The following is a 24,977-nucleotide window of genomic DNA, read 5'->3' as shown; positions in this document are numbered from 1 at the left end:
GAAAAGATGCATCCTAATATACCTGCAATTCATTCCGATTATCGATCGCTCTGAGCTGACTCCTCCCAGGTCTGCCTAACTCTAATCTATGTGGTCCCGTTCTATGTCTCTTCCACCACTCGACCATCCCCCACCCTGAGTCGGGATGCGCCCTCGGTCATTCGAGCCAGAATCAGGGCGGTGACCCTGTCTTGCGTCATCAGTATGATTGCCGTTTTTTGGCTGATCACCGCCAAGGATAATGCCTCCTTTTCCGACGCCCTCAAACTGATGGGCTGGTGGCCCATCGGCATGTCGGAGATCATGCGTAGTTTCCTCCTGACGGCCGTTCTGTTTACCGGCCCACTGTTCGAACGAGGCATTGCCGAAGGCGAGTGGAAGGACTGGATCCGCGGAAGCAGAGTGTCAGAGACGCTTCGTGGCTGGATTGGTTGGAGAAACTATGTCGCCGTCAGTAGATCCTCTTCCCTCTTTGATCTTCATACTCATCCTGATGCAGGGTCCTATCACGGAGGAGATCATGTTCCGTTCAGCCATTGTACCTCTCCATCTTCTCGCCAAGATCTCCCCAGGCCGCATTGTATTTGTGGCTCCGCTCTACTTTGGAATTGCTCATGTCCACCACTTTTACGAGTTTCGTCTGACACACCCGGACACCTCGGTCCTCGCGGCCTTGTTCCGGTCCCTCTTCCAGTTCAGCTACACCACCATCTTCGGTTGGTACGCCACATTTATCTATCTTCGGACAGGCTCACTCCCCGCCGCCATCCTGGCCCATACCTTCTGTAATTGGTGCGGACTCCCCCGTCTCTGGGGACGAGTCGAGGGCAGTGTTCCCATAGGCCCTCCGTTGGCCAAAGGAAAAGAAGATTCGGAGCGAACTCCGATGTATGCATACACTCAATTGTCCATCGGTTGGAGTGTCGCATACTACACGCTCCTCGTGGCAGGAGCCGTTGCCTTTTATTATGCCCTGTGGCCTCTGACAGACTCTCCCCGTGCGTTGGCTAGTTTTACAACCAAGTAGTGGTAGAGTATGGGTGCACAGTTCTTACATGTGACGACTCACGGCCTTCGCATTGTTGCAGATCTCAATTGCAGCCTGTTTTAACCCTTTTAATTATATCCAGGATGAACAGTCATGTTTCCGCTTGCCACCAGTGTTCTGCCCTTCTGTGTCTGAATATTTGAAGTACAGTAATGATAATGATTTTGTCACATAGAAACTTCATACACACATTTTCCATTTCCTTCTCCATCCTTAAAACACGATGCAGTTGTAGGACTTCCTTTGTATAGACCAATTTCTATAGTGATCGGATATACTTGTGCATCAACCAACCAGCACGCGCCTTATCGAATCCGCTTATCTCCGCCTCGGAGCTCGGGGTTTTGCCAGCGCGGAGAACTTTCCCTGCAAACAACTCTCGGCGCACAGCTAGAATACCTTCAACTGGTGATAAACCTGCCTTGACAGACATCCTACTCCTCTTCTAGCAATCCAACAATCCCTACCTCATGAGATTGCGAGCCGCGACCTCCTGGTCGCCTCTCTGCCGGCACCGCACATCAGCCGCGTCTCGCCTCCTCTCTACCACCAGCTATCGATCACAACCAGCCCGCATTCCCCTCAAGATCCCTCCCCCATTCCCGGTGACCAAGTCGTGTCCCGAATCGACATGCGCCTGTCCCGCGACCCCGCCGATGCCCGAGGGTCTTCCGATCGACTATGACCAGCCGCTGAATGGGACAATGGCCGCCTACGCGCAGCAGATCCTCGTCTGCACCGGCCAAAACGACTGGACGAGTCGCATTGAGAACGACGGGGAGGGCCAGAGCTGGGGTGAGCTGGTCCGAGGCCTGAAGCGCCTCATGGGCCGTGGAGGGCCCTACGCAGACGTAAGTTGGCCCATGATTCGCAGGAACTCGGCTCAATAAGAGCACCTCTGACACGGAATATCCGAACAGCCATTTAACAACGTTCTTGTCAGCAATTCCTCGTTCCCGGCCTCATCTACCGCCACGGCGTCGGCCTTCCTCTTCCCGAGCTTCAAATACTTCCCCTCTATCCCGACCGACATCCTCGGCTCCACGAGCACAGAGACCACGGACCTCTCGGCGTTCGTGCGCGCTTTCCTACTCCCGGAGAAGCTGAGCGCAATGGCCGAGTCGCTTCCTGAACCACGCAAGGCCGAGCTCACCCGCAAGCCGGAGCTCTCGTCCGCGTTCCCAGACGCAGTCGATATCCAGACGTCGCCTGTCGTCCTGATCTGCGGCCACGGTGGGCGTGACATGCGCTGCGGCGTCATGGCACCAGTGCTGCGGGACGAATTTCAAAAGGTGCTTCGTGACAGCGGATTTCCTTCCACGGGGAAGGATGCGAAAACTATCGACGGTCCTGAGCATGCGCATATCGGGCTGATCAGCCACGTCGGAGGCCATAAGTATGCTGGGAACGTGATTGTGTATATTCCTCCCGGTATGAAGACGAGTGGCACCTCCATCCTGCACCCGCTGGCGGGTAAGGGCATCTGGTACGGCCGTATCGAGCCGAAGCATGTTCGGGGTATCGTGGAGGAGACGATCTTGGGGGGGATGGTGGTGGAGGATCACTTCCGCGGGGGGATTGATCGGAATGGGGACATTTTGCGCTTATGATAGTTTTGCCTCTGGCTGGTAGACGTATTGAATGTACAATAGTGGCTTTGGCATGTGTTGGGCCCTAGTGCAGATCTTATAGAATTGATAGAAGCATTGCATATCCTCCTGTGGGTGAGCGGAGCCTACCTTAGTACATATACTTGCATTTGCTTGACCCGCCGATAGGCCCAATGAATATGCGAGAAGTCTGTAGGTTGTGCAGGGAGACTATCTCAATGTAATTCTGTTCAAACGTAGGCAGTCTATTCTGCTGGGTGAACATTTTCCTAGCGGTGCAGCAACGCAGAAGACCCGTCAAAGGAGGCACCATGCTCAGGCGTACAACTTTTAGAAAGTCTCACCTTCATCGACCTCTCTGATCTCTAGTTCCGCCTCGCCATAACCCTGGTCATCATGGGCCATGGCCAGCCACTCAAGCATATGCCCCCACGCCCGCGGCATAATGCACTCAATATGCAGCGACTCGCCAGAAGAATAGCAGTTACACCCATGCTCACGGAACCCCGGCACCGGAACACCCAAAGGTTGATCGGACAGGACGTAGGCGCGGCAACGCGAGGAAACAAACGACGAATACGACGAGGGATCACGCATGCCATTCTCCTCTCTATCCGGCAGGTCGAGGTACACGTCATGCATGGGATTAGAAAGACAGATCGCCGAGACGTACGGACGCCAGGAGTCCCCTACACCGTGGAAAGTTAGTTCCGTCCAAGACAAAAAAAAAAAAAAAAAAAAAAAAAAAAGAGGGTATAATAGATCGTCGTCCATACAGTTCCTCGCCAAGTATCGGACCACGCCCAGCCCGCCATCGGCCAGTCCGATGATATCGATCTTCGCGTCCTTGCTTACGAGCCGCCCACGAGCCGACAGGACTTCGTCGAAGACAGACTCCACGTGTGCCTGCCAGTCGTGGTGTCCGGGGATTTTGTTCCTGCTTGACATCATCATAGGCGGATCTGCGGCTGTGGGCCGGGGCAGCGCGAGCCAGGACTGCAGGGTCATTGCCTTGCGACCACCACAGTACCAGACTAGCTGTCCTGTGTTTGCCAGGACGAGCGCGGTATCTCCATTATCATCTGGCTTGGTGTCAGCGCTCTATTTTGTCATCGTAGTAGAAGGTTCCGTACTCCCAAGAACAGCCTTAGCCAGAGACACTGCAGAACCCACGTTGATACCGTCGTCACCACCGATGCTTCGATAAGCCCAGATACCCAGGTCTTGCACAGGCTCGCCAAAGACGGCAACAATCCTCGATGCGGAGGACAGATTCTTGGAAACCATGATTGGAACATTGGGCCGAGCAGCTCCGGACATCAATGGGAGTCGCAAGGTTCCAAGGCCCAGGTCACGGAGGCGCGAGTAGACGATATCGCGGATACAGGCTGAGCATGTCAGGTGTCGGTATGAGCCACTTAGAGGTTTGGATAGATTGAGAACTTACCATTCATTGCCTCTCTTTGGACCTCGTTCCATCTGTCGTTCCGGTTGATCTTGAACTGAAACGGCTGAGCTGGGTCGACGATCTTCCTGATCTGGTCCTTGTCATTAACGAAGTAACTATAGGCATATTAGCAACTGGGACTTGAAGATCAGCTGAACTCTCAAGGAACTTGCCCGAGTTTCTCCAGCTCTGCAGGGAAGACTGGGTCTGCGGGGATGTCCTCCTTGCGAAAGACGAACATCGTTTCGTGGGAGGCTAATTCGAATGGCTTGTTATATTCTGAAAGAGGCGATGTAATGAAAGTCAAAAGGATGATGCTGGTGCGGAATGGTTATCGTTCGGACAGAAGAGAGTCAACGTTCCAGACGTACAAACGCAGGAGGGTCGAAGCTTGTAACAGTGGTAGAGACAAGGATAAGTGCAGCGAGGCCAAACAGACCCAGTGTAACAGAGACGGTCACTCATCCACGACTTTAGATGGGTCAAAGGAGTGCTGAAAGGCGGGTGAGAGATATGTGTCTGGAAGGAGAGAGTTAAACAACCAGAAGCGCTCCAGTGATGGCTACTTACGTCCTCAATTCCCCGTCAGAACAATCTTCACCAAGGTCTACCCCAAATTTACTCAAACCCACACTGACAGTAGTCACACACATGGTAGAAACTCGTCGAACATCATTTTCCTGACCAAAGCTAGAAATCTATTGTACAGTCCTCAAAAAAGAATAGTTATGGAGAACAAACGCCTTCGCACGACCCAACCCAAGCGGTCAAAGTGAAAGTAAAGTGATCGTATAACCAGCCATCTCGACATTTACCAACTGGCCTTCTTCACGCCGGGAAGCTCGCCAGCCAGCGCTTGCTGACGGAATTGGTACTGCATGAGACATCAAATTAACCAACTGTCCCAGGAGAACACCACCGCACTCCAGGACATATACTCACTCTAGCGATTCTGAAGTCGCGAATGACACTCCGAGCAATTCCACCAGCAACGCAGCGGTTCTTGATCTGCGTAGGCCGGGTGTAGGCGTGCATCTGGGTCAACTGCAGCTGAGCCTGGGCGCGGACACGCTGGGGAAGGGTGGTGTTGCGAATGATGTAACGAAGCGCTTGCCTAAACCGAGAAGATCAACGGATTAGCATCTTATCCTCACAGATATTCGTCGCTTTCGCGGTTGCGACGAGGAGGCGACGGAGAACATCATACCGTTCAGGCTCGTACTGCTCGAACACCTTACGCTTGGTGTGGTCCCGGATAACGCGGGCGTTGATGAACCCTCCCAGGTCCAGTCTCTTTGCTCGGAACGGCGCAGCCATGGTGAATGGGGGTCTTGATGCTGGTGTTCTACAACAATTGTCTGGAGGTGTCGGAGTCGCTCGATTTCCCCGAGATGCGGGTCACGTGCTCCGCCGATTGCCGGGTTGGGACTAGGTCCACCCCCCAATAGAATTTTATATTGCGCATGGACACTAGGAAGAGACTTTGTATGGAATTAGATGTTCTTTTGGTGATATGGATGATGAGCTCTTCCTGATTGACTTTATTCAGACAGATGCTGTGTAAGATGAAGAATTCAAGGTCGGTGCCCATAACGCAACTCTACGTAGTGCACCAGAGTATGAGACCATCAGGTTCCAGTCACTCGCCGAGGAAGTATTAAGATGCCATCATAAGGCGACTTGAGCGTCTTATACTGAGATGACTGGTTACTTTTCTCCCAGAGAGCTTCTGGTAGGCGCTCTCCGACAGTTCCGGACATGATTATAGCATAGTGGATGGAGACAGCGGGCAAGCGGCATAAGGTTGATCAGGAAACCATCGATACAAAACTAATCGAGCTTGATAGGCCACACAGGGAAGTCTCAGCATTGGTGATGGTGAACGAACCAGCTGGTCGTTGGACCGCCAGGCAATGAAGGCAACGTGTAGCAGTTGAACCAGATTGCGACGTAGGAAGGCCGGGTTAATCGTGGCCGCGTAGAGCCAGGATCGAAATAGTGGTACAACTTGTCAATTCGTCAAACTATGACGGCGTAGTCTATATGCCTGTACAGAGCAACTGCCCGCAAATCGAAACAGCGAAACAGTAACAGGGTGACAAGCCACCCACGACAATCACATTCCTCCCGTCATATCCGCACTATCAAGCAATCGTTTGGTCCGGGCCAATTTAGTGCTTGTTCTTGAGGTTGGGGTTGCGGGGGTCGTTCTTGAACTCGTCGGCTACATCGAAAGTCAGCCATGATCTCTCCGTATCCGAGCTTCCGGCATAAGCGACCGGAAGGCACTCCGATGTAGTGATGAGACTGTCTCATAGTCGTTGAGGGAACTTACTCGACATGAGCAGGTTGCCGAAGGAGTTGATGCCGTAGAGGATGACCAGGCCTAGAAGCGCAGTTCCATCAGTATCGAGTATTTCCAGAGCGCAAAAGCGCATGTCCACAATCTCTCCAAATTCCGTATTTCATGTGGTTCCGATGAGTCCAAGCAAACATGGTGAATGGTGCATACCGGCAGCGAAGAAGGGGCCCATAGGCTTGGCTGTAGGAGGCAACTTTGTCAGTACTTCAGGCCCAACAGCGACTCAGAACCGGGAACCTTCACTTACCGACGGGGGTGGGGAACTTCTTGGGAAGGATAGACATGGTGACGGTGTGGATGAGTTCACGAATATGTCTTGAGCGTGAGTGACAGGAGGGAGAAGATGAAGCCGGAACGATGCGACCAGGAGGAGCGGGAGCAACGAGGTTTCTCCCGAAGTCCGAATTCCCGCCGCCTTTACGTAAGCCCTGGCCGCTTGCCGCTTTTGGCATCTGTCCGCAACCCCTCCGAAATGTAAACAATCGCGGCCGTTTCTGCTTTCTGCATCTCACTCTCTTCCACCAGTCTATACGCAATTCTACCATCATGGCCGATTCTCTATCATCCTCCGTTAATTCCCTTCAGTCCTCCCTTCAGCTCCTCGATTCCTCCATCTCCACCCTTGATTCCGGCATCAATGACTTTCCCCGAATGTGCAAGGTGCTACAAACAACCAGAGTACGTGTCCTGATCATAATGATTCGCAAGCAGACCCAGTGTACTGTACTGACGTTATTTTACAGCATTTTGAACTTCTACCAGAGCCAACTTTGCGCGAAGCACAACAATCTCTATTGGACGAGATCACACCAAGCATCGCACACCTTCTATCTCTAGCGTCAAACCACGTCGAAAAGCTTTCCCGCCGCGAACAAGGTCTGCGGGCGAAATGCGAGCTCCAAGAGGGGCGACTCTACTCCAACGAGAATCGTGCGACGACAAGTCGCAGTCAGAGCAGCGCATCGGGTGATCGACAACGAGGAAGTGCCACAGGCAAAGCCGCGGAGTTGAGACGGCTGGTCCAGAAGAGAGAACGTCTGCAGTATGCAGTTGAACGACTGGAGCTGCAAAGTAAGCAGAGAGAACGTCAGCTGAGAAAGAGCATGGCTGCGCAGTGAACCGGACTCCTGCGGATGGTTTTAGTAGGATAGGAGCGGGGAATGCAGCCCATCAGCCTTCCCTGACTCCCACGGTGTCTCACACGAGTCCCCTCAACCGACGGAGGATATCATTTTCGTTCCGCCGGGATATCGATATGTGCGGAGAATCCCAGCCCCTAAACCTAGTGGCTTATGGCCCACTCGCAAATACGCCCAACTTCCGCGACGAGATCTAGCGGAGTACTGGCAGAGACATGAAAGGCGAGCCCTCATGCCAACATGGTGTAGTGGGAATGTGAGACTACTGGTCACCTCAGAGCACAGCCACACACATGCCAAAGTCTACAATGACATTATGGCTGAATGATCGAGTAGACTTATACTTAGAGATGAAGTATTGACTCTGAGTGAGGAGATCAATTACATACAGGAGGGTAGTGTCTATTGTACATATGATATAATATACAGAACATGAAGGAACTTCGAAAACCCACTGTCCACTGAGCCAAAAACCATTGTATATCGCAGTTTGACGCCGCCTTACGTTTCCACCATAACCATATCCGTTTGTTGCAGGGTAAAGACAATCTCCAAACTAGGCCAAAGAGTCATCGTGTGCTAATTGTGCAGCTGCATGCTTCTTTGTAGCCTGTCGTAGCTTCTTTTTATCCGCATGCTTCTTCCAGCTTGGGATATTCTGACCTTTCTTCCGTTTGGGGACGGGCAGATCAGGCCAAGCGGAGCCAGCCTCCTCGAGCTGCATCTCCTCTGTTTCGTTCATCTCGGCTCGTTCAACAGCTCTCCGCGCGAGACGCTCTTTCTTTCCCTCGCCATGCTTATCGCCGAGCCTCAGGGAGCGCGGAATACGAGTCTTCGCACCAAGCGCCCACAGATCACCCCACTGCGCCTTGCGTGCATCCTTAAATGCCCGGCGACTGTAAGACCGAGGAACAGTCCAGCGTTCGATCTTTCCAGCGGAAGTGCAGAGGTCGAAGATGACATGGCCACGACGTTTCATAGGTGGGTACACAATGCGAGGGAGCGTCAGTGCGTGAAATTGTTCAGCTCCCTCCGCGGATGGCCTTTCGCTTCCTTCAGCTGTAGTAGACGTGGGCTCTTCCGTAGCCTCAGACTGCTCTGCAGGAGAGTCATGTAGGTGTTCATATCCCACGAAGGCCGCGTCGGTCGCTGCAGCCCCTTGGACGATGCCGTCCTTTTCGCGTCGGTCGACACCGCGTTGGACAGCAACATAACTGAATTTCACATCTTCATGGTTCCGGTCCTTGATGCCTAGGATACGCTGGAGGAAGGGTGGGCGAATGTATCGTTGCTCGAAATGACAGTAGTCCTTGCGACCCTTGGAATGGCCAGCCACATTGAACATGGGGCATTTTTCATGGTTCGTGCAGGGAGCAATTATCATTCCAGCCTCTTTGTTCACGTATTTTCCACCCCCGGGGGACTGCAAAAAGTCTTCATATTGGACTGAGCCAGGACTCGAGATATGGCGCTTGAGGAGCATGTCACGGGCCCCAGCAATAGCCTCAAAGCCCTTCTGATGACCCTTCTCAAGGAGGATGAGCACACCTCCGTTAGGGTTGAGAAGATTCCAGAGATTCTCAACATGCTCTTTCCGCATGTACTCTTCTTCAATGCCCAACAACGAATGTGGAGCGATGATAACATCGTACTGCTTGCGTTTGGGAGGAGCGCGCTGGTCATCCAGAGTAGGCTTCTCCCGAATATGAACGTAGTCAGGTAGTCGTGGCAAAAATGAGGTGTTCTCCAGCATCAAACTAGCACGCAGCCGTAGAGTTTCTGATCCTGTCACCACCGTCGACCTGCCTACAGGATATGGGCTCGACTGGGGATGGTCCGGGACCATCAACTCCCATTCGGCACGCAGGACGTCTCTCCAGGCTAAAACACCTGCACCTCCAGCACTAGCATCAAGCACATGCGGACCACCCTCTTGCGTTAACAACTGACGAATCCAGTCTGATCCTAGACGCTTCCTGACTTCTGTCAATACACTCAAAACCGACGCGTACATTCCGGGGTACAGCGTAGCAATGTATGCGTTTGCCTCCATCTCACTCATATGGCGCTGGGAAGCTTCCAGCGGTATCGGTAGTTGCGGCATCTGGGCGCGCGGAGGAGGAGTGGTAGTGGAGTATGGGACTCGTGTGCCACCGAAGACACGATGCGCGACGTCCGCAATGTGTTTGTTCGAGTAGTCGGAAAGAATGACGGATATAGGTCCCGTCACAGTATCTTTGGGAAGGAAAACCGTGCTAGGATCAGTCGAAAACTTGCCCTCCACAGTTAGAGGATGCAGACGTGGCGTCGAATCTGGGTTTGCTTCATCCTCAAACTGCTCGAGCATGACCTCTCCACCCAATTGTTCAGCCACTTCCCGGGTCCGCTGCATGGCAGCAGATTCATCCTCCAGCGGGCCGACTTCCATATCATAAACCAAGGGCACCTCAGCATCGGATTCAAAACGTTCATATTGCACTTCTTCCCATCCCCCCTTACCATCTTCGCGAAGCAGTGTATCGGACTCTGTTTCCTCGATGTTCAATGCACCTTCAGGCTCCTCGTGACGGATGATGGGCTCCCCATAGAGTTGAGTATACAGTTCAGTCTCGGTCGCATTCAAGTATCCATCAGGGAGAACGTCTCCGAACTGCTGTCTCGCCATCCGTACGCGGGCTTCCAACATTTGGTGGTCTCGCTGTCCAATCGTCTGACTGACCGCATCGTCATAGTCCGGTCCATCAAAGTTAATCGCACCGTGATAATCGTCCAGCAAGTTCAACTCGTCCATAAGTTCGGCAAGTTCGACTTCGTTTTCGTTGATCTTGTCGATGACACCGTATATGGCATCTTTCCGATCCGCGTGCTTATCCGCAGTTTCAGATGAAGCGCTTGATGCATATCTCCTCCCTAGCTTCCAACGACCTGTTCTGCATAGCGGCGCTGTGTTTCTACCAAGTCTCAAAGGCGATAAAGGGCGCGAATTCTTCGTTAAAATCCTCGTTTCGCATCGTAGGGCTCCGAGCGTCGCAGCTCCGCGTCGGAGCTGTTGCGGACTGGTCGCGGACGACTGGTAGACGAAAGCGCGCATAAGATCATGAGAGCAAGGCCTGCTTACTCTTGATGCTGGCGAAATTGACAGCATCCTCAACCCCTTCTATGGCGCTCAAACGACAATTGACGGCGTGGGAGTGGTGAAGAAAATGCAGCGCCACCTGAGAGCTCCAACAAGAAAACCAGCGCCAAGAAAAAGGTCCAGGTCGGAAATTCCGCGCCTCCTATTGGTGGCTAGAGTTTTTATATTGATTATGTAACTTGAGATCTATGAGCAGGCATCATGAGGTGAACTGAAGTTCTAAAACTTGCAGTATATATTAATGGATATGTACGTGGATATAGGGAGTAAGTCAGTTTTCACTATCCGTATCGTCATTCCCCATAAGCACATTCAAGGCGGACATCCACTTCATCACTTCATGTTGCAGTGCTGTCAACTTAGCCATCACGGCCATTAGGCTGGGATCCTGGCTTTCAACGCGGACCTTCTCCTTTACCTTCACTTCTTCGCCCTTCCAAGTAAACACGTCGCCAGCCTCATCGTGCGCACGATGCCGCGTCCCGAATAATCGGTCTCGCAAGTTGAACCCCGTCAGAGAGATATCAGTTGCGAAGGCTGTTGGAGTATGTGTGGGCGTAGCAGACTCTAAAGTTCTCAGGTACAGCACAAGAGCAGAGTCGGCGATCAATAGTTGGAAAGACAGGTATGGTGGTAACGGAGGATCAAACATCTGCGCAAATTAGCAACCGCGTCCAAAGTGAATCATCTTCAACATATCCAACCACAACACAACGTACCTCCTCCTCCGCGCTGGTGTCCCACCATTTGCCTCGAGTATTATCATTTTCTCCTTTCAGTAATTGCCGTGCCTCGGATATAGTTTCATGTAGGAGGTGCAATTGACTGAAGATGAAATTGGCGTTGAGGGGATCGCCGGTCCATGCGCTCACATCGACGATATCAAGACTTTGGTTAACCAAGTTTCTCACGGACACGAGTTGGTGAAGCACGAGTTCCGGGGCGGTAGGAGAGCTTGAGAGGCATAGTCGGGTGTTGCCTGATCCACGAGGGGAAGCAAGGGAGTTGAGTCGCAATTGAATATCCTATCGCAGCGGAGAAGTCAGTTGGGATTCCTTGTTGGACCAGGTAGACGTCGACACATTACACCAATAGGAACACATACACCTTTCACAATCTTGGTGCCTACGCGAGTCACAAAACCTTTTACGTGCTCCGATCTAAGCGAGGATAGGACTAAGGTTGAACCAGGCTCCTTTGGCGCAAGAAGTACAGCGCACTCGCGGAGGCCCTCCCTAAGGGACGTGAGGGAGTCTTGCAGAGAGCGCAATAGCCATTCGAGTTCTCTGGCCTACAATTGGGATGGACAATCAGCGTTCCCACACACTTCATGTAAGGCAAAACTCAAGGAAGGAAATAGGCCCAAAAAGCCAGATGTCGTACCAATGCGCTGTCAGCTTCCCGGTCCAAGTGCTCCGCAGGTAGGGGTGGGTATGCCCAAGTGGCCATCTCTAGATGGATCCCCTCACCTGGTATCAGGTTTCCTTCCGCCTAAATCTTTCGAGGGCCAGTAAGAGGTGTGTAGTTCCTCTAGGAACCGAAGAGAACCGAAACGGCAGCCAGAGGCCGATGGGTCCTCCTGAGATGGAGAGAAATTTTCACGATTTGAGTTTTTCAGCCAAGGACCTGCGTCAACCGAAGAGGTCAAAATGGGTCAGGCTGGATGAAGTCGACGGTGGGTGCAACGTCAGCGAGTGCAGAGAGTCAACAGCAGTAAGTAGGGGGGAAGAAATCGCAACGTCATGAACCCAGCGGCGTGGTCACCCCAATTGGGTTTAGCGTCTCCTGTGGTTCTGCAACGATGACGTCGAGATACTTCGGCTGCCTTTTGCGCAACCTCCTGGTCTGACGAACCATCTCCTCCGTCCGATTCCATGGGAAGACTTGATGATGCGCCCTCATTATTATATCACTACTCTCGCGACTCTATGGCTCGGCTCAGGGTCGCCGGGATCTCCGGATCCGCTTTAATACCCTGAAGTCTTGACGCCCTCCCACTAATAATCTACTGGCTTACTTCTTCTCTATCGCCTACTTTCTCCTATCCTGATCGTTGTTGAATGCTTACTCTGTATCGCGACATTTGCGATTGCGCCTGAATCTCTACTTTAACCTTGCACCAACCTCAATCGGAACTTCAAGGCACAGAGCGCCACCATGGCTATTGGCAGTAAGACTCCCATCCAGACCGATACCATTGTACTAGACACAATAGCTAATGCACGATGGTACAGGAGTGACGCTAGGCTTCCTGGGCCTGTTCTTCACGGCCTCAGCCCTCCTATTGATGTTCCTCACTCTCCTGGGAGGAGCAAGAAACTCGATCCCTCTGAATGAGATCTATCTGCTCCAAGTGGACACCAGCAATATTCCTGGGGCCCCTGCGTTGTCGCGATGGACCTTCTGGAATATCTGCGCAGTCAACGATAATGGGAAGAGCGAGTGTGGCACATCCTATCCTGACTTCCCATTTGACCCTCCCAGTCATCGCAACTTCGGTACTACCACCAACATCCCTCCAGCATTCATCGGGTATGCGCTCTCTGCTTGAGGAAGCCCTTGGGGCGGTCGAAGAGACTAATGCTAACCATTCCCAGGACGAGCCATTACTTCCTGACTTCGCGATTCTCCTGGCCCTTCCTCATCATCGCCTTGTTCTTCGCCGTTGTCTCGTTATTCACCGGTTTCCTGGCGATGTGCACTCGTATTGGAAGCTACATTTCCTCCCTCATGGCATGGATCGCTCTGGTTTTCCAGATCATCGCTACCTGTCTCATGACGTAAGCTTCCCCAACTCGCCCCCAGAAAGTCACATCCATTAATGAACGACTTGCAGGGCTGTTTTCGTCCAAGGCCGCAACAAGTTCAACGCCAATGGCCAGTCCGCTCGCCTTGGTGTGAAATCTTTCGCCTTCATGTGGACTTCGGTCGCCTTACTGATCATCTCCTGCGTGTTGTACTGCATGGGCGGTGCTGTTGGCGGCAGAAAGGAAGGTTACAGTGGCCGTGAACACCGCCGCCGTGGTTTCTTCCCTTCCCAGCGATCCGCCAGTGTGAGAAGCGGCAACAAGGAAGCGAACCCATAAGCGGCAGTAGTCTGTATGCATGTGTGCATGCTGTTGCGGAGGACCAGCTCCTAATCATGGCGGGCAGGATGAGGCAAAATAGTATTTCTTGTGGCGCACTGGGGTTCGGGGTTTAACAGGATCGCGCAGGACCCGGAAGCGTCAGAAGTATGATACACAACGAGGATACTCCTTCAAGGTTCGCTCATTTTTTCTGGAATTGTGTGGTTCAGTGATCTACTTCAGCTCTGTTATCTCGCGGGAGTCTTTGCAGAAATGTCTTGAATATTTCTAATCTGACTCGAGATATACCCCCAGGTTGTCGGGTTTCTATAGTTTCTTACCTGGGGCACCCTGTGCCCCATAATATTCTTGGGTTATGTTCATGGTTTACCTTAATACTTGCTTTTGGATAACGGTTTTACGAGATCTATAGTCTTTTACTATCAGTTAGTTAATTGTATAATAATGTTGCAAACAGCTCTATGAGTCTATTGAGACCAGTATTCTCTCTATATACTTTTGGGAAACATCATGGGTACATTCATCATCAAGCAGTCATTGCAAGCCAAATGCAGAGAAACAACAGGCATCTCTTGCTGGGAGTGGACTGATCAACAGATATTTGGCCTGAGCAATCCGAAGTCAGAAATCGAAGTGCGTGGCCTTCAAACCGGCACATCATTCAAAAGTCTGATATTCAAATATTTCAGTAGAAAAGGGAAAATGCAGAAGCGTTAAACATGACAGCGCGAATCCTGAGAGATGACAATGAAATAAAGTGAATATTAAGGTGCGAAGATCAGACAGCCGTTCAAGCGGCCTGGACAGCACCGCGGACGGCGCTCTGGCCACCAACTTCACGGGCGGTGATCTGCAGACCCAAGTCAGCGTTGACGTGAACCATCAACTCGACCTTGCTGCCGGCCTTGACGCCCTTGACGGCAAGCTCGGCGACGGGCTTCTCGGTCTTCCACACAATTTCACGGGTCTCCTCCTCCTCCTCATCAGAGTCGAAGTCGGAGTCCTCCTCGTCGTCTTCAGTCTTGGGCTTCTCCTCCTTGGGCTTAGGCTCCGGCTTGGTGACCTTGATCTCACGGACGCCCTCGCAGACGCGGATGATAACGTCGCCGCCCTCCTTGGGAGCGTTGTACTGAGCCAGACGGCGGGCGGGGAGGGCAGTATCGGCGTTCAGGAGAGGCTTGAACTCGACAGACTCGCCCGAGGCAAACTCGACGCCAATGGCCTTCTGGAGGTGGGGAGTGGCGGTGACCATGGGGTGAATGGACTGCTCGATGTCCTCCTTGTCGAACTCCTGGATCAGGGAAGCCTGGATGGCAGCACCACGAGGGGCCAGCTCGGAGGGGTTGATGGAGCCGGTGAAAGTAGAAGGAGCAAGGATCTTAGTCGTCTCCGGGAAGATGTTGCGGGCAAGCTGGGCGATCTTGGGGGTGTGAGAGGCGCCACCAGCGAAGATAACCTTTGCATTTAGTTAGAATGAATTTCACGACGGGGAGCAATAAATATTAGACGAACCTCGTCGATGTCCAGAACATCGAAGCCAGCCTTCTTAACAACCTGCTCGATCAGGCCAGTGAACTGAGCGAAGACCTTGTTGGAGAGGAGCTCGAAGCGGGTGCGGTTGACAGTCGAGCTGAAATCGATTCCATCGGCAAGACTCTCAATGCTCAGGCTGGCATTGGTGCCCAGACTCAGCGTCTTACGGGCAGCCTCACCCTCGAGCTTCAGCTTGGCGAGACCACGAGCGTTCTCGCGAGGGTCGGTCTTGTGCTTCTTGATGAATTCCTTGGCGAAGTGATCGATGATGATCTGGTCCAATGAGGCACCGCCCAGTTCATAGTCGTGAGCAGTAGCAAGAATGGTGTACATGCCACCACGGCAAGCAATGACGGCAGCGTCGGAGCGAGTGCCACCCAGATCGGCCACCACGATGAGCTTATCAGTCACAGTCGCCTCGGGTCTCGCATCATAGGCCAGGGCAGCGGCCACAGGCTCATGGATGAGTTGCAGAACTTCCAGACCAGCAGCCTTGGCAGCAGCAGTCAGAGCCTCACGCTGGGAATCCTTGAAGTCGGTGGGGACGGTGATAACGGCGGCGTTGACTTCCCTACCAAGGTAGTCGGACGCAGAGTTCTTCAGGCGGCGGAGGTGGCGGGTCGCAATCTCTGAGACAGTGACGGTGTTGGGGGTCTCGTCAGAAGAGTCGCAAATGGAGAACGCGACGGTAGAGTCGCTCTGCTGAGGGTGAGCCGAGTTGTGGCAGGGAGTAGGGTCTATCGACTTGAAGCTGTGATTCGTTCATGTCAGATTCAATCAAGGCTCTAGTTGGCATCGGGTGGGTGAGTATTACTCCTTGCCCAGGTAGTCTCTGAAGTATGCGACGGTGTTCTTGGAGTTGCGAATAAGCTGGGCCTTGGCCTGAGTACCGTGGTACTCTTCACCATCGATGTACGAAAGGACGGAAGGAATCTGGCGGTCTATTGAAGAGAGTTAGCGGGACAGTTCAGAACACGCACACCGGTAGGACAGGATTGAATCAGAAACGAACCTCCTTCTTCGTTGGCGATAACCTCTGCCTTGCCCTCCTATAAATGGATCTCCATTAGTCATTGCCTCCAACTTGCATGCAGGCGTACAATGCCGCGGAAAGTTCACGTACAGGGTTGATGCGGGCAATGGAACTGGAGGAGTTGCCAAAGGAGATACCAATGGCGAATCTCTCGGGGGCGCCGTTCGTCTCACTCATAGCGAATTATGGATTGAGATATGAAAGAAGAGAAGGAAATAGATATCAAGAGGGAAGTGGAAAGTGAGGGTGGGGGAAGAGAAGAAGACGGTTAGAAGATCTCGCCTTTTACTCTCTTTCGGCCTGCAACCCGAAGAAAAAAATTTTGGACTGTTTGTCAAAGAGGCGGGCGGTGTGGCTGGTGCTTATCGATAGCCAAACTAGACTGTGGCGGTGTGTGGATATCACGTGGTGATAGCTTGCGATAAGGCCCTCTTTTCTCTTCCCTCTTTTCCACGTTCTCTCTTCCGCATATCCCACCGATTATTTCGGCCTCATCTTTTCCGAACTCACCATGTCGTCACCATTAATTCTCCTACCGGGAGACCATGTACCCTCCGAATACTTGCCATCCTCCAATTCCTCAGCACCACTGCGACTAGGCCCCGGCCTTCGCCTCCTCTCCCAACCTCCATCTTCGACGTCTAAATCGTCCGATCATGTTCTCGCAGCGACGCAACCCGGTATCCTCACCACAGATCCCAAGAGAAACGCTGTGTCTCTTCTGCCCACTCCGAACCGCCGCTATGTACCCATTGCGAACGACTTGGTGATTGCGCAAATTCACCACTCGAGCCCGGATTATTTCCATTGCATGATCACGCCACAGGCTCCTCAAGTATTGCTTGGACAGCTTGCTTTTGAGGGTGCGACAAAAAAGACGAGGCCAATGCTGAGACAGGGAGACTTGGTGTATGCCCGAGTATTGTCCACAGGCCTTGGGGCCGGCGCTGAAGTCGAGCTGACCTGTGTCAACCCTGCCACGGGGAGAGCTGAACCCGGTGGATTGGGACCTTTGACCGGCGGGATGGTCTTTGATATCTCAACGGGCATGGCAGCCAGGCTAATGAGAGCGAGCTCGTCCTCTGCAGAGAACCAAGAAGGTGTGGATGGCCTGGTGGTATTGGATGAGCTGGGCAAAAAGCTGGAGAAAGTTGGTGGATTTGAAATCGCAGTCGGCCGCAATGGCAAAGTTTGGGTGGATTGCGCCAATGGAGGTGACTCTGCGATAAAAGCGACAGTCGCCATTGGCAGATGTTTAAGCACAATTGACGAGCACAATCTGAATCCAGCAGACCAGAAAAAGCTTGTCACCAGAATTCTACGGGAAATGAAAGTGGATGGTTGATGACGAGTATATTGAATGATTGCATGCGGGTGATTACTTCATTCGAATTTTATTGTTTCTATTATTTGACATAGATATGGAGCATGAGCGATTGAAATGATGATAATGGCCGTGTTGTCTCTTATACATGGTCTAATGCCCACCTTAAGGAGCACAGGCGTCGGGAACACTGGATGATCAGCATGGCAATTAACACAATAGATCTGTGATGGAAAGCACACGGCATAGAAAAGGAATCAGGGAGAACAAAAAGACAAAAAGATGCTGACGAGAGTGGGATTTGAACCCACGCCCCTTTCGAGACTGGAACCTTACTCCAGCGCTGAAGAGATTGTTAGTGTTTGATTGGGTGATGAGATGATACGACGTTACTAACCCTTAGACCGCTCGGCCATCTCGCCTATTGATGGCTTTTCGTGCTTCTTATTGGCTATATAAGCCAGAGCTCATCAACACTTCAGTTGTTCATTTTCATCCTCTTTCTTGTGTTCTTGCTTTTGCATTCTTACAACCCTCTTGCATCCTGAACAGGCAATTTATAGTTCTTCCAGTTACGCTAATTATTCCTTGATGTCAGGATATTGGTCAGCTAGGTGGTAGATGCTTTAGGCAGCATTTCCAGATGTTTCTCGGGCTTTTGGTCTCTCGATCGACCGCGATATCTGGCCAGTGTCAACTTTGTTCTTCTGATTCTTTGCTTTCTGTAATTTGGGTCTTCTCTCGGTGACTGGTGGTACCTGTGCATTCAGGGTTGCCTTGTGTTATCTGCCTTCCAGCCCTTGCACGCATTGGTGGCTTGCGACGCAGGATAGGTGGGCGATGGACCGCCTGGAGCATTACAAGACTGACATATAACAACTGGCCAGGCCTACCTGGGTATGGGGGTATGCTTCTCTCTTGCCAGTCTGGTGTATCTTACAGAGCCAGGTACGCTCCATAGTAGCTATCCGTCTTCCGCTTTCTTCCACGGGCCCAATCCCTGCAGCTACTTGGTTGGGCGTAGGACTTCCGTTATCTTGCTTCTACCTGGTAATGAGATAGTGATCTTAAAGATGTCTCGGTGGGTGGATCACGTGGGCTCCTCTTCGTTATTCTGGGCTCACATGCTGGGCACCCTGGGATCCCTGTGTAGTAGGGTGGTGGTTGATTTGGCTATTTGGTCGGTAGCTTTCGGTGAGGTGGAGGATACGTGCCTGTGTGGCCAGTCCCCCGGTCTCATCTCCCTATGTACAGCCTTTATCAGGACCTTTTATCGGCCTTGGCGGTGTGGCCGATGTCTCCCAGAACTTTGTGTTGGGTTATGAAAGTACTTGCCGCGGTTACCTTCTGTTGGTATGGTATATGGGGTTCACTCTTGCTTGGAGCAGTGATGTTTCTATGTTGAATAATGCTGTGTGGGTAGTTAGATGTTGGTGAAATCTGCTTCCCCTGATGTCGCTGTACCTACGGGGTTAGCAACTCGCTTTGGTGTGCGGGCTGTGTACGCCCGAGAATCTACGGTTAACAGTCGCCTGTTGGTCTTCTATGCCACGCCACAAACTTCACCCAGGTTTTTGTTTCAAATATCTGCTGTTGTTGACTCTCTGGCTGTCGGTGTCGGTATAGGTACGCTCCTAGTACATCGTGGTAGTGAGTATATGGTTGTCGGTCCGGCTGGCTGGGTTGTCGAGAAGATTATAATTGGTCGCACCTGTACTTGCAACGCGCGGGTGTATATATATTATCAGGGTTACCCGGCAAGACTTAGAACTTAAAATAGGTAGCACTTTCCGGCCATGTCTTTTCAACCAATGGCGAGATGGCCGAGCGGTCTAAGGGTTAGTAACCTCCTAAACTATGCCGCCACCCAACAAAACACTAACAAGCTCTTCAGCGCTGGAGTAAGGTTCCAGTCTCGAAAGGGGCGTGGGTTCAAATCCCACTCTCGTCAACATCTTTTTTATTTTTTAATTTTATTTCCACTATGAATTCTTAGACTGTCTCCTACCCAGACGGCACCCACTGGTGGCAGCGTCAAGTGGCACGTCTTTCCAATAAAGCCGACTGGATATACTAACAATATCCTACACATGGTCCCATCAATAGCACCATACCGAGCATGTGTGCCAGCATGGATGCACAGCTTACTGTCAAGCAAATAGTATGAGTACCTGTTACTATGGTACTGTTGCATCAAACCACTGTATAATCCATTCTCTATAGATTCCGCCCTGAGACTCAAATTCACCATGTGCAAGCTTGTGCTGGATAGCGCCTATGCAGGCCCGAGAGAACCGAAGACTAACATAACACTATGTGGTTGTGGAATGAGAGTCACTAATCTAGGTATGGTCACTTTGTACATATACAACTCTTTGCGCAACACATTGCTTCCTCATAACTTCGCCATTTGTTGGTCAAAGTCCGCAGCCTAAAGGCACCATGTACTCTGTGCCCATACGGAGTACTCCAAGGTGCGGAGATGTCCTACTCCTGGTGGCCCGAACATATATTCAAAAATTCGGCCCGAACATCAACCAAGGCGAGATGGCCGAGCGGTCCAAGGCGGTTAGTAGCCCTAAGTACCTCATCTCGCACCAAACAAATCACTAACAACCACTCAGCTGGAGTAAGGTTCCAGTCTCGAAAGGGGCGTGGGTTCAAATCCCACTCTCGTCAACATCTTTTTTATTTTTCTCCCTACGTTGGATTTCTGGCCTGTTTATCCTTTTTATTGCTCCAGTGTGCTGGCTTGCACCACCAATGATAGGTTTTAGCATATAAGCCTGAATGCCACGGAGTGAGGATGAATACGTGCTTTATTTGCCAGGTAGTTATGGAAGAGACTATGATTATATGCTGGTAGGCCTGGGAAGGCCAATAAGAACCACGATCAGCAGACAATTGGATCAGGGTATGTCCATACACACCGCCAGGTACCATCGCTAATTCCAGGTGAAACATACATGAAGACCTATAGGTCTCGCTAGGTGGCCTTTGTGCATACTTATAGGCATGCAACAGTCACTCTACATGGTTCAACAGAGACAATGCTTCTTGCTATCAGCAAGCATAGGTGTTATTACTATTAGTCTGTCCACAGTACTGTCCGCAAGCAATGCTATTGCTTTAGTATGGTCCATGGCTCTCGTGAGTGAAGCAAGTGAGCCCTATATCCGGCCTAGCCCTTGATATCGAACATATGCTAAATACCCATACTGACTCCAGTGGATCGTGCTTTACTTATGTCACATAATTCAACTCACCCGCTGTGACAAATCCCGGGAAGAGGGGCTAGTGGTAGATCTTCCTTCAGTATTACAATTTGCCATGATACAAGTACCGTTCCTCAAATTTTCATCCACCCTGATCTCTGTGTGTTTTCTTCATAGGATGTATTTCGGATCACCCCAGAAATGCGAAGCCATTGTATGGTATCACAGAGATGCCGTATGGGCTCATGAAGCCCGCATTCGTCAGCAACGTTGATATTTTGCGCTCGAATCACGATATGCAATGGATCCACGGCTTCATCTGACTCTACTTCTCTAGTAGCGGAATTGGGCCATTGATGTGACACATAAATACACTATATCACAGGCCAGTAACCGATACAAGTCCAAGGATACTTGGTAGGTGCAGTCACAGCAAACGCAAACAAGTATATATCCAATGGGTTGTTCACAGGTCCATCGGCATGCACTGGAGTGCCTCTTCACGTTCAGATTCCTGTCTGCTTTCCGGCCATGTGTAACCCCGGAGGAATATGGACGGCTCCTTCAAGATTTCCGCGGCAGAACATCCCCCCCTCCCCCCGGTGGTTCTTTCATCCCGATGAGTTTTCCAGCCAACGAAAACATGACCTGTCTTACTCCACCGGAGAGGGTTATTAATCGAGCATTCGCTCGGGTGGACGCAGGCCATCTGGACGGAGAATATACTGATGATGGAGAATTGCAATTCTACAAGTTGCCTCTCCTGGGGCTCTTTCTTCGCCCAAGAGGAGTCATTCGGGCAGGGTGTAGGTGTTGACTCGCAAAGAACTCATGACCAAACATTGATTGCTCTGTAGGGTTTCTCTGACGAGGCTGACGGGCTAGTACTACATCGTATATTGTCATTCCTGCCTCCAGGGTCCTTCATATTTGCCAGTTGAATGTGCTTCAGCGTGGACCTTCGGATTCGGCTTCTAATGACGGCGTGAGTGAACGTCCAAGTTGCAAGAAAAGCCCATTACATGGCAGGCTACTTCCAGGTGCAGTCGTCTAACCTGAGAATGTCAGCCAGATATGCTGTTGCATTCCCCCGGCAATTTATATACCACCCACGTTGACATTATGCTTGTGTTGCAGTCGAGTATGGTCAACATGATCTTTGGGGAGATTGGTGGCCTGCATTTCATGATGTACGTTGCCGCGAGGTGTGCTGAGTGATGTGCCCTTTTGCTACAGGACCAAGAAACATTGGATTGGCTCTGACCTTAACTGATGTTAAATTTGGCAACTGGCCGCCATGTGTGGGTATGACTCCTCGAGATCGCGCCAACAGGGACACTAATCCATGTTTTCATATGGGTCGGGGAGGTGCTGTGAGACGTTCTCTGAAACGTGACGCCTGGTTGATGAAGACATATCGCGGGGAGTATGATAAGGTGCCAAAAAAATCAAAAAGATGTTGACGAGAGTGGGATTTGAACCCACGCCCCTTTCGAGACTGGAACCTTACTCCAGCTGAGTGGTTGTTAGTGAATTGTTTGAGAGACAGAGGATTTGATAGGGTACTAACCGCCTTGGACCGCTCGGCCATCTCGCCTGTGATGAGTAAACCGCCCACAATTTGATACTATCAAAGGGATTAAGCCTTTCTGACCTGCTGTGATGAATTGACACATATTAGAGGTAGAAATGACCAGGGGATATGAAGGTCTCCAAAATCCCATCCACAAAGATGCACTGGAGAAATAAGTCCCCTGGAAAAGCAGATGTAGATTGAGTGGTGATATGGGAGGAGTAATGGGGACTTACCCAATCGGGTCTAATGAAGAGACCGCCTTGAAAAAGACCGCAAAAAAGTCGCGCCTTTTCCGTGTTGCTTCACGCCGACTTCTTCGAACGCCGTAGAGTTTTATCTCCCATTCTCATCCAGTCTCTCATTTCTAGGAATCGCATACTCCTTCCATTTCTTTGCGACCTCGTTTTCGTATGCTCGACGTCTTCTTGCAGTCATCATCCTCACCTCGACGATTTTTCTACGAGGTCTCAGTACGTCTCCATCACCCCGGTTTTGTTCCTTATAGGTCACAACGACCCTGAGATTCATAGGCCCAATATTAACCTCCTTTATAGTCGCATAGACCCGTTCGGTGGTTGTAGAAACTCCCACACCTGTTCTTCGCTGTTTTATCGAGTCAATCCCCTCTCAAACCACCAATGCTACCAACCATGCCTAAGCGCAAGAGGGATAAGCACAGTGGACGGAGGCGCGATATCTGGACACCACCAGGAGAAGGAGAAGAGGAGACCCTTTACATCAACAGCAACCGGAAGAAGCTGAAGGTATACAAGGCGGACAAAAAGTCCCGCAAGTCGGTGGAATCCAAATCCGAGGAAGATACCCCCGCGCCCGCGGAGACTCCAGTGGATGCACCACCTCGTTCAGACTCAGAAGGAACAGACGCATCCTCTACCAAGCCACCGCAGAAGTCCAAAGAATCCTCGCCATCTTCCCCGAAGAATGAACGGACAGAACGCAAGACTTCCGTACCCGCGAACCCCAACGCAGAGGCCAGCAACCCGTTCCTTGTTCAGAAAGGCAAGCGCAAGCGACCCGACTCGAATTCTAACACGTCTAAGGGTAAACACACGGGGTTCTTTACGTCGGATGAAGTAAAAGCGTTGGAGAAATTCAAAATCGATTTCTGTAACACCCATGGCATTCACGGCTCCACGTTCGACGCAATGGTGCAGCATTCAGCGCGCGAGAAGGGAGAAACCTTCCCCGGCCAAGATATGATCTCGAAACAAGACTTCTGGAAGGAGATCTACGGGGTGCATCCGAAGCGAGACAGACGGTCTGTCTACCGCTTCATGAGGCGGCATTTTCAAGCCTCACAGCAGAAACCGCACGAGTGGACTAAACTGCAAGACCAAGAGCTTATCGAGTTACACGAGAAGTATGGTCCTAGATGGGCCTATATTGCGAAGCTTATTGGGCGAAGCGACGATGATGTTGTTCAGAGATGGAAGAATCGCCTTGAACACCGAAACACGATGAAATCAGGACCGTGGTCCGAAGAGGAGGTTTGCCAGTTACTGGAAGCTGTACAGGACTCTTGGACAAAGCTCAAGCAGCAGGGTATGGACGTCGGCAAGGACTACTACGAAATGGACGAGAGACTGGTATCTTGGGGCAATGTCAGCAGGGCTCTTGGCCATTGCCGGTCCCGGCAACAATGTGCAGACAAATGGCGCAAGGCCAGACGCAAGATCGTAACGCAGCGTAAACGTGGCCAGGCCGATGCTGTTTATGACCCTGCGCTCGAGACAAGGTTAGCAAGCAGGAGAAGCCGGTCGCTGGCAGCTTTATCCAGGAGTGCCTCGCCCGACAGGAACTATAAGAGCTCCAAGTACGTGGAAGAGTCGGATGAGGACGAAACCGAGCAGGATGACAAGAGCAACGGCGAGCGTACTTCTGCCAAAAGCAAAGCACCAACTCCTAAGACGCCCAAGACGAAGCATTCGGAAGCTCCCGAGATCAATGAAACTCCACAGGAACGCGAGAAATCTTCATCTCAAGTGGCTCCCAAAACACATGAGGGCAAAACCATTAAGACCGACAGTGAGGACAGTTCCTCCGATGAATCCGAAAAATCGTCCTCCAGCGATAGTGAAAGCGACAGCTCGCGTGATAGTGAAGGCTCGGACGACGAGGATGAAAAGCCACCGAAACCTCAGCAGAACACAAAGCGTGCTCAAGTTACGCAACTCCCGAAATCCAAGAAAGCCCTTAAAGGTCCCAGTGATTCCACTTCATCCAGTTCCGAGTCAGAGGATGATGATCAGGACTCTAGTCCCGATAGCTCCGACGACTCGGACTCCGACGAAAATGATGCTAAACCTTCGAAGGTCAAGCATCGGTCTCCATCTGTGCTACATTCATTCGGTTCAAACACACCCCGCACGAAGCGGGACATCAAGAAGGAACCAGATGATCTGTTTGCCAACGGCGAATAAATTTCTGGTCAATGAATTTACCCT

General features: G+C 51.5%; 11 protein-coding genes, 3 non-coding genes and 1 pseudogene across 15 annotated transcripts; 9 read left to right on the top strand and 6 right to left on the bottom strand.

Annotated features, from left to right (window-relative positions):
* Positions 1-204: 204 nt before the first annotated feature.
* Positions 205-1,027, top strand: ATEG_06959 (CAAX prenyl protease RCE1; the record flags this gene model as incomplete). The annotated part of the gene is made up of 2 exons (XM_001209645.1): positions 205-450; positions 500-1,027. 2 exons carry the CDS (start codon positions 205-207, stop codon positions 1,025-1,027), a joined length of 774 nt encoding a protein of 257 aa, XP_001209645.1.
* A 725-nt stretch (positions 1,028-1,752) lies between these two features.
* On the top strand, positions 1,753-2,658 carry ATEG_06958 (sucrase/ferredoxin-like domain-containing protein; the record flags this gene model as incomplete). Its single annotated transcript, XM_001209644.1, has 2 exons — positions 1,753-1,899; positions 1,969-2,658. The coding sequence occupies 2 exons, from the start codon at positions 1,753-1,755 to the stop codon at positions 2,656-2,658; spliced, it is 837 nt and encodes a 278-aa protein (XP_001209644.1).
* Positions 2,659-3,759: 1,101 nt separating this feature from the next.
* On the bottom strand, positions 3,760-4,346 carry ATEG_06957 (uncharacterized protein; the record flags this gene model as incomplete). Its single annotated transcript, XM_001209643.1, has 3 exons — positions 3,760-4,046; positions 4,106-4,196; positions 4,275-4,346. The coding sequence occupies 3 exons, from the start codon at positions 4,344-4,346 to the stop codon at positions 3,760-3,762; spliced, it is 450 nt and encodes a 149-aa protein (XP_001209643.1).
* A 570-nt stretch (positions 4,347-4,916) lies between these two features.
* On the bottom strand, positions 4,917-5,422 carry ATEG_06956 (mitochondrial 37S ribosomal protein uS14m; the record flags this gene model as incomplete). The annotated part of the gene is made up of 3 exons (XM_001209642.1): positions 4,917-4,979; positions 5,048-5,219; positions 5,313-5,422. 3 exons carry the CDS (start codon positions 5,420-5,422, stop codon positions 4,917-4,919), a joined length of 345 nt encoding a protein of 114 aa, XP_001209642.1.
* A 1,591-nt stretch (positions 5,423-7,013) lies between these two features.
* On the top strand, positions 7,014-7,934 carry ATEG_06955 (DASH complex subunit SPC19; the record flags this gene model as incomplete). The annotated part of the gene is made up of 3 exons (XM_001209641.1): positions 7,014-7,145; positions 7,211-7,538; positions 7,642-7,934. The coding sequence occupies 3 exons, from the start codon at positions 7,014-7,016 to the stop codon at positions 7,932-7,934; spliced, it is 753 nt and encodes a 250-aa protein (XP_001209641.1).
* Positions 7,935-8,162: 228 nt separating this feature from the next.
* ATEG_06954 (tRNA methyltransferase RSM22) lies at positions 8,163-12,191 on the bottom strand (the record flags this gene model as incomplete). The annotated part of the gene is made up of 6 exons (XM_001209640.1): positions 8,163-10,536; positions 10,725-10,732; positions 11,161-11,394; positions 11,462-11,767; positions 11,848-12,033; positions 12,126-12,191. The coding sequence occupies 6 exons, from the start codon at positions 12,189-12,191 to the stop codon at positions 8,163-8,165; spliced, it is 3,174 nt and encodes a 1,057-aa protein (XP_001209640.1).
* A 708-nt stretch (positions 12,192-12,899) lies between these two features.
* Positions 12,900-13,828, top strand: ATEG_06953 (SUR7/PalI family protein; the record flags this gene model as incomplete). Its single annotated transcript, XM_001209639.1, has 4 exons — positions 12,900-12,912; positions 12,977-13,274; positions 13,340-13,522; positions 13,579-13,828. The coding sequence occupies 4 exons, from the start codon at positions 12,900-12,902 to the stop codon at positions 13,826-13,828; spliced, it is 744 nt and encodes a 247-aa protein (XP_001209639.1).
* Positions 13,829-14,621: 793 nt separating this feature from the next.
* ATEG_06952 (ribosome-associated complex protein SSZ1) lies at positions 14,622-16,574 on the bottom strand (the record flags this gene model as incomplete). The annotated part of the gene is made up of 5 exons (XM_001209638.1): positions 14,622-15,287; positions 15,344-16,115; positions 16,179-16,305; positions 16,377-16,413; positions 16,488-16,574. The coding sequence occupies 5 exons, from the start codon at positions 16,572-16,574 to the stop codon at positions 14,622-14,624; spliced, it is 1,689 nt and encodes a 562-aa protein (XP_001209638.1).
* Positions 16,575-16,908: 334 nt separating this feature from the next.
* Positions 16,909-17,742, top strand: ATEG_06951 (exosome non-catalytic core subunit RRP40; the record flags this gene model as incomplete). Its single annotated transcript, XM_001209637.1, has 1 exon — positions 16,909-17,742. The coding sequence occupies one exon, from the start codon at positions 16,909-16,911 to the stop codon at positions 17,740-17,742; it is 834 nt and encodes a 277-aa protein (XP_001209637.1).
* A 265-nt stretch (positions 17,743-18,007) lies between these two features.
* ATEG_10512 lies at positions 18,008-18,143 on the bottom strand (annotated as a pseudogene). The gene has a single exon. The product of its transcript is annotated as a tRNA-OTHER (tRNA).
* Positions 18,144-18,794: 651 nt separating this feature from the next.
* Positions 18,795-19,557, top strand: ATEG_06950 (uncharacterized protein; the record flags this gene model as incomplete). Its single annotated transcript, XM_001209636.1, has 3 exons — positions 18,795-18,969; positions 19,198-19,347; positions 19,502-19,557. 3 exons carry the CDS (start codon positions 18,795-18,797, stop codon positions 19,555-19,557), a joined length of 381 nt encoding a protein of 126 aa, XP_001209636.1.
* Positions 19,535-19,672, top strand: ATEG_10519. Its single transcript has one exon. It is a non-coding gene; the product is annotated as a tRNA-Arg (tRNA).
* A 590-nt stretch (positions 19,673-20,262) lies between these two features.
* On the top strand, positions 20,263-20,400 carry ATEG_10520. Its single transcript has one exon. It is a non-coding gene; the product is annotated as a tRNA-Tyr (tRNA).
* A 1,996-nt stretch (positions 20,401-22,396) lies between these two features.
* On the bottom strand, positions 22,397-22,533 carry ATEG_10511. Its single transcript has one exon. It is a non-coding gene; the product is annotated as a tRNA-Asp (tRNA).
* A 629-nt stretch (positions 22,534-23,162) lies between these two features.
* On the top strand, positions 23,163-24,953 carry ATEG_06949 (MYB DNA-binding domain protein; the record flags this gene model as incomplete). Its single annotated transcript, XM_001209635.1, has 1 exon — positions 23,163-24,953. One exon carries the CDS (start codon positions 23,163-23,165, stop codon positions 24,951-24,953), a length of 1,791 nt encoding a protein of 596 aa, XP_001209635.1.
* Positions 24,954-24,977: the final 24 nt, after the last annotated feature.

The sequence above is a fragment of the Aspergillus terreus genome, genomic scaffold, assembly GCF_000149615.1.
Source record: "Aspergillus terreus NIH2624 scaffold_10 genomic scaffold, whole genome shotgun sequence".
Classification (NCBI taxonomy): Eukaryota; Fungi; Ascomycota; class Eurotiomycetes; order Eurotiales; family Aspergillaceae; genus Aspergillus; species Aspergillus terreus.
The sequence above is the reverse complement of the archived record's forward strand: the minus strand, read 5'-3'. Positions and strand labels throughout refer to the sequence as shown.